General features: G+C 30.9%; 1 protein-coding gene across 1 annotated transcript; it reads right to left on the minus strand.

The window, feature by feature from the left end:
- Positions 1–132: 132 nt before the first annotated feature.
- Positions 133–1967, minus strand: LOC120258141 (zinc-finger homeodomain protein 3-like). Its single transcript, XM_039265493.1, has 3 exons — positions 1654–1967; positions 827–1273; positions 133–701 (listed from the first exon to the last, which is right to left on the minus strand). The coding sequence occupies exons 2-3, from the start codon at positions 1188–1190 to the stop codon at positions 256–258; spliced, it is 810 nt and encodes a 269-aa protein (XP_039121427.1). The 5' UTR covers positions 1191–1273; positions 1654–1967; the 3' UTR covers positions 133–255.
- Between the last annotated feature and the right edge of the window lie 5356 nt (positions 1968–7323).

Here is a 7323-nt window from a genome sequence, read left to right on the forward strand (position 1 = left end):
TTTTCTCAATGGTGAAAGAAGTACAATGCATCACAATGTCACACCATTAATGAAACTAGAAAACACAAAACTCAATACAAACACACAAACAAGAACAAAGAAAAAAATGAAACAGATAAAAAAATAAAAAAATAAAAAAAAGAGAGATTAGATTAAGCTCCTAAAGTACACAAGTTACAACAAAGAAACAACTGAAGGAGAGTGAAAAAGAGTCATTAATTGATGCATTAAAATGCATTGATTCAGTAACTAATTTCATTCAAGCTGAAGAGAAGTATGATGATGATGAGTAGGAGGAGGAGGAGGAGGATGAGGATGAGGATGAACAACAACATTGCTGTCATTAAGGTCCTTCTTGGCAAGATTGTGCTTGTTGTTGTGCATCCAAACCTTGAGAACTCTCCTCTTGATACCAATCTCTTGACAAAAGTGTTGCACAACACTCTCCTCTTGTTTCTGCAACCTCCAACCCACACTCTCTGCAAAGTCTAGCATCTTCTCCTTTTGCTCTTGAGTGAACTTTGTCCTGAACCTTTTCCTCACAACTGGACCTTGTTGTTGTTGATGATGATGATGATGATGATGATGATGATGTTGTTGTCTATCCATTTCATCAGACTCTGAAGTGTGGAATGATCCCAAAGGCATCACCATTTGAGCTCCTCCTGCTGATCTTGGCACTAAACTGTATGTTTCTGCAACTGATGATGATGATATAATGATAAATAAAAAGAAATTTTTACTTCTGTTATTATTATTATTATTATTTTCTTTTTGAGGATGAAAAAATAAGAAGAAAAAGGAAAGAGAATGAATGGAAAGTTACCATCAGTTTCTTTTCTGTGGAAATTCCTGTGGCAATTACAAGCAGAGCATTTGAAGGATTCAATGGTGCCTTCTTCACCACTAGGCATGAACTCACCACAACCATCAGTAGCATTGCCTCCAATGGAAGCTGCATGGTTTTTCAAGCACTCTTTGTATTTCACCCATGAAGGAGAAGGAGAAGTAGAAGAAGAAGAAAGTTTCTTTTGGTTATGTTGATGTTGTTCTTCAGATGGAGGATGAGGTCCATTAATAAGTCCTTGAGAAAGAGCTTGTTGTTGTTGTTGTTGTTGGCGTTGTTGTACAGTGTAAGTGCTGCTTATTGGGATTGCCATCTCCACTCCTTCATGCCCAGAAAGGTCCATTCCTCTTTCCTTCTTTTTTTCTTTTTTTTTTTAAGGAAAAAAGAATAGTAGAAAGATAAACACTAGATACTGGATCTCCACCACTTCATAGAACAAGAACAACAAGAAGAAGAAGAAGAAGATGATGATGATGATGATGATGATGTTGAGTTCTTAAATGACTTCAACTAATGCAACAGTTTGAAAAACACTGTAAAACAAGAAGAAAGAAAAGAGTTCCAAAATGGTTTCCACTAATGCAACACTACACTAGTTAGTTCTTCACTTCCTAAATGTTTTCCACTAATCCAACAGTGAAACAACATAAAACAACAAAAACTCTCTCTCTTTCTCTCTCTCTCACTCTCTCTTAAGTTTAATGTTAATGTTTAGAAGAAGAAGAAGAAGAAGATAAAGGAAGAGGATGAAAGAAAATGTATAGTAGGGAATAGAATACTACTTGAGTTTAAGAAGTAGGACTTACAGTAAAGAAGTTGAAGAGAAGGACATCAGTCTTGCATTCCATGACTTTCAACTTTGAAGAAGGTTTACAGAAATAACAAGACTATTAACACTGAAGCAAACAAAGAGAAGATGAACTTTGGTTTAATAGTGTTTTTTCTTGTTTTCCATACTCACATACACACACAGATAGACAGAAAGAGAGAGAAAGAGAGAGAGAGAGAGATTCAAGGAAAGCGTGGTATGTTTGCTTAGCTTGCAATATCAGGCATCAAGCTTACGCCAGCTTAAGAGAGAAAGAGAAAGAGAAAGAGAGACAGGAGTGTCAGAATAGGCTCACAGAGAGAGAAGAAAATTTGAAAAGAAGTTCCAACTCCCATAATGCCTATATATATATATATATATTAAAAATTGTAAAAAAAAAAAAAGGAATTATTTGATTAAAAGAAGTTAGTTATTAAAATAAATAAATAATTAAAAAATGTTGAAGAGTTTGAAGTACTAGTGGATTATCATATGGACATGTGTGTAGGGACAAGATATTAAACAAAGTGAGCATGTGGGTTGTGATTCAGTTAATTTCAGTTAGTGCATGAATGATAATACTATGATTGGATTATCATTTATATATAATCTATATATATATATATATATATATAAAAAGTGATTGATATTTCCACTCACTTGGGTTTTGAGCTTAATGTTGTGATGATATCACTCACTAGCATCAATATTAGTCAAACACTTTGTTTATTTATATATATATATATAACTTGAAAAACTTTTCATGGTAATGTTGTATATTTTTGTTAACTTTTTTTCTTTTTTGTTTAATGGATACTGAATTGCTTTATTTATTCTTCTTCACCACCTTCTTCTGCTTTAATTCAAAGATACTTTTTCAAGGATAATTTTTGCATCTCCTTCTTTTTCTTTCATCTTCTTTAATCTCTAATTCCTTTGTTGTTGTGATTTTGACATTTTTATTCCTTAATTTAGTTAAACTAAGAAAAAAATTAAGTGAGATTAATGGTCAATGAATTAATTAGTTCTTGTTGGTAATATAAGACAAATGTAGTATGGGCCATGAATATTTTTGTAAAGAATGAAAATTCTTATTGTCTCCTTATCCTTGACTTCATCATCAAACTATCTGATCCACAAACTCACTAGAGAGATTCTTTCATTAAATAATAATAATAATAATAAATAAATAAAACTTAGAAAAAAAAAAAAGTTAGTTCTTAGAAAGAGTCATCATATTCTTACACTCTTTTCTTCTTCTTGTTTGATAATTCAAACATTCAAAGTGTCTTTAAAGTCCAATTGGAACTTTTGATGACAAGAAATAAATTTGAATGAAATATATATGAATCTTTACTTCCATAACTCAACACCCAATGTTTTTTAGTTTTTAGTTTAAAAAAAAATGAATTATTTCTAGGCAATAGATATTAATTTATAACAAATTTTTTTTCCAAATAAATAAAATAAAAAATTTGTGTGTGTTTGTGTGTGTAATTTGGATAGAAAAGCATGTGGCAAGGAATTAATTTCAAGTCAGCAAAAACAACACAATAACTTGGCCCACAAAAAAATTATTAATAAATGCTACACAGCCAAGCACTAGTTCATCACAATTCACACATATCAATACCACTGTAAAAGTCATAGTAATCCCTGCAAAAATAACTTATTACATACACACCCTTGAAATCTTTGTCATAGATGTTGTACATGCAAATATAAATTTGGTAAGGGTAAATATGAAAAAAGAAATAATTAAAAATTACAAATTAAAAATTTTTTTAAAAAAAGAGCTTTTCTATCACATCTCAATCACTGATAGCACAACCAAAGCCTCTGTTCACCCCTGCATAAGATAAACCTTATCTCTTGTCATTGATATGTGCTTATTAGGGTCTTGTCCAATCTTGGTTGGCTTGCATGAGATGTTAAAATAAATAAATAAAATAAAATAAAATAAAAAATTTCAGCAAGTTTAAATTTAAAATTTTCAATTTTCAAACTTTCTTCTTCTTCTTTTATTTTTTTTTTTCAAAAAGAACATATTCTTATTTCTAAATCAAGTACAAATAATTTTATTATTAATAATATCTAGACTAGTAAGATGTCCATTTCATATATTTATCCACAAAGTTGAGAAAATTTTGTGCCCATTCTATAAATTTAAAATTTTTAAAATATAAAAATAGACTAAATATGATAAAATAAAAAATAAATTTTTGTTTTTTCTCTCAATCATGACCTATAAAAGTAGAAAGAGATATTAGCAATTCATCACCATAGTAATAATCTAGCGGTTAAAAATTTAAACTGAAAACCACAACCCAAACTTCTGCTATTTCGAACAACTGGCTTGGTGAAAATGTTTATGTAAATACCACAAATTCAAAAAAAAAATAAAAAAAATACAAGTTTAGAAAAAATTATTTCATTGAAATGTTACCCTTTTTGTTTTTAAAATATTTTGAGCCAAGTAGAAGGCATTGTATAGTTTCAATCAAATCAAGGAACCAAGAAAGTCCAATCCAATCTGAACAACCACATTAAGATTGGTGAACAATCAGGTGCTTCCAACATCCAGCTCATCATTTAATGGTCCCGGAAACATTAAATAAAACATGGAGCTATCCAAAATTCTCTTTCTCTTTCTCTTTCTCTCTCTCTATATATATTTGATTTGCTTCATGGAAACTAGGGTTTCATGGACCACAGTTTCTTTCCTTTTTTTTTTCTTCTTTATTTTGTTATTTTATTTTTGGAAAAAAAAAAAGAAGTAAGGACCATTAGTATAATGGAAGCAAAATTATTCATATATACATATTTATTGATTCATAAACTAAACATGCACCATAGATACATTATCTTATGAAATAAATTATACATTTATCACTTATTAATCTCCCTGTATTTTTTGTATCCTTTACTTTGTGATGCATATGATACACAATCATATCATTATCTCTTATAATTATTTAATCTTGATTTTATATGGTCATCATATTTTCTTTATCTAAATACACTAAAGAATATTATAAACTAAAAAAGAAAAAATAAAATAATAAAGAGAGAATTGAGATGATATTGGACCTGTCATTGCTATGATAGATGCTCAATCCATACTCTTTCCTTTTTTTTTATTTCTCCTGTGAAATGAATAAGAAGAGATATATATATTATTATTATTATTTGCTTGGAAACTGCACCACTTAGACAAATAAAATTTTTCATATCATTATACCTGTTAAGACTTGTGAGCTTCCATAGCATCATGCTTGCTCACTTTAGAAGTATTTGGAAATGCCCATGTGGAGAAAGTCTGCTTGCTCAGTACCAACAATGGTCTGCAATTGAGTGCATGGCCTACTAAAACACAAAACACAAACAGTGAGTGAGATTCAAAAATAAAAATTCAAAAGTATTCTACAGAGAAAAAGAAAAATTTGAAATACAATTGAGAGTTTGAATTTAAATTGGGATGGACCATTTATTTAGACAAGAGATGAGGGGAAAAAATAAATATACACATGATGACAAAGTAATACACTTCCCAACAGTTGTTTCTTTCTCTTTCTCTATCTCTATCTCTATTTTTTATCTGTAGTCTCTTCAATTGATAAGCAATTTAAATATGAAACACAAACTGATATGATAAAAAATGGTCCAGTAAAACTACCACACTGCAATGAACTTTAATGAGGAAGAAAATAGTGAGTGGGTGAGATACCCATGAAGAGGAAGGTTTTGACATTGAATTGCTCTAAGTTGTTAAATACAATGTCAATAGGAATTTAAGTCATTGAGGCCCCACTTTGGAGTGGTTGGTTGCACCATACTCCACTCTCTGTCTACAAGAAACATCAATGCAATCCCAGGAAATGGTGAGCAACAGAAGAAGGTACAAGCAATTGCAATGAGAAACAGGAACACACAAGATTTATTATTGTCTGCATCCATGTTGTGTTTCTGTTGAGTGGGTTGGTTAAATGACCAGCTGCTTTAATTTTTTTAAAGTTGGAACCCTTTTTAGGTAGATCTCTCTCTGTCTTTCTCTCTGTATATTGTAAAATTCAAATGTACTGAAACTGATAAACTATTATTATGCAAGCGTTAAAACAAAAAAAAATTAAAAAAATTATTACCCTAAAAAAAGAAAACACAAGAAAAATAATTTCTATAATATAACATAAATAAAAATATTACAAGTATATGCGCAAACTTATAATTCTACAGCATAATGAGAACAGGTTCAATCAATAGTCATAATAATAAAAATGAAAGTATGAAGCAAAAGGCAAGAAAATGATGGAATTTAACATAAGAAGGAATATCATGAGAGTATATGTATGCAAAGAGGAAAAACATATACATGATGCAAATTGCAAAAAGTAAGGGGTCTATCTTTTCTTTTTGTTTTTTGTTTTTTGTTTTTTATCACACTTTGCATGCGTAGTCCTTCACTTCTTTTGTCTGGTTATAGAATCTATAAGCAAGCGTGCCTCATCTTCTTGTTAGTTTGGCAACAAAGTAAAGCAATAAAAGAAGAGGCTAATCACTTTTGAGTTCTTGTCTTGGGGTGGATAAAGGTGACCAGTTCTCCAAATGGGGATGTGAGGCTCAAAGCATGCAAATTAAGAAGACCCATCTTTTTCCAAACCGTTCATATCCATATTAGCCCCACATCTATAACATGAAAGGGAAAGATCACTAGTTTGGTATTTTGTAATTGCCAGTCACTGCCTACACTTCTCACTATCACAAGACTTGAACACACTATTTAATAAAAATTGATGGAATCCAATCACAAACTATAATATCACCCAATATAACCTGGACTTGACCTCAATTCTACAGTTAACAATGGAATATGATCAACAATGAAGTTAAAAACTTCGTCTATCATCTTCAAAACAAGACTTATTTATAATAAATATACTTACCAATAAGCAATGGAATGTTGTTTATATCATCATCAAATGCTGAAAAACAAAACACTGTGAGTTATATAAAAATATACATATATGTTTAGATCCCATGCAGGCAGGGAATGAGGGACACAAGTAAAGGCAACAAGCTGAGCTATATGTTAGTTGAATCAAATATTAAATTTTAATTGGCAAATCAATAACTTACCATAAAGATAATAATAATGGTATAAACGGAATAAGCATCGTCTATGGCTCTCTAAAGCATGAGTGGACCAGAGTTCATTTCTCTTGGGCTTTGGGATCTATGCACATGACATTATGGGACCCAAGGTTGCAGTACCCAAAATCTGATATCATTCCCTTGGATCAACCAATCAAGATATAGAATGAGGAGAGTGAGATGACAGGAATTTTCTTTCTTTCCGAGGATCACTTTCCATCAATCTTCTAGTATCCAAAGAAGAAAAAGGAACCGGAGTGGAGAATTTTTTTTTTTTGCTTTTAATAAATAAACAAATAAACTGAAGTGGAATTGTGGAGTCATTGCATTCTGCTAAGGGGATGGAGCAATCAAACAAGGGTCATATCGCTTGTTTCTTAATCCCTTTTAGAGTCTTGGCCAGAGAATGAAAGCATTGTCCAATATAAACTTAAAGTGTCAACTCACAGTGCATTTTTGTTGCCAAGGAGCTAAACAAGGACCATGTCTATACTTTGGAGTCAACTCACTTTGGTGTCCC

The sequence above is a fragment of the Dioscorea cayenensis genome, chromosome 4 (assembly GCF_009730915.1).
Source record: "Dioscorea cayenensis subsp. rotundata cultivar TDr96_F1 chromosome 4, TDr96_F1_v2_PseudoChromosome.rev07_lg8_w22 25.fasta, whole genome shotgun sequence".
Taxonomy (NCBI): domain Eukaryota; kingdom Viridiplantae; phylum Streptophyta; class Magnoliopsida; order Dioscoreales; family Dioscoreaceae; genus Dioscorea; species Dioscorea cayenensis.

Bases quoted from the DNA above. Each gene is read 5' to 3' on its own strand.
- LOC120258141 (XM_039265493.1), bottom strand. From the start codon at position 1,190: ATGGACCTTTCTGGGCATGAAGGAGTGGAGATGGCAATCCCAATAAGC. The intron at 702-826 runs GTAACTTTCCAT...CATCATCATCAG, and splicing joins CCACAGAAAAGAAACTGATG to TTGCAGAAACATACAGTTTA.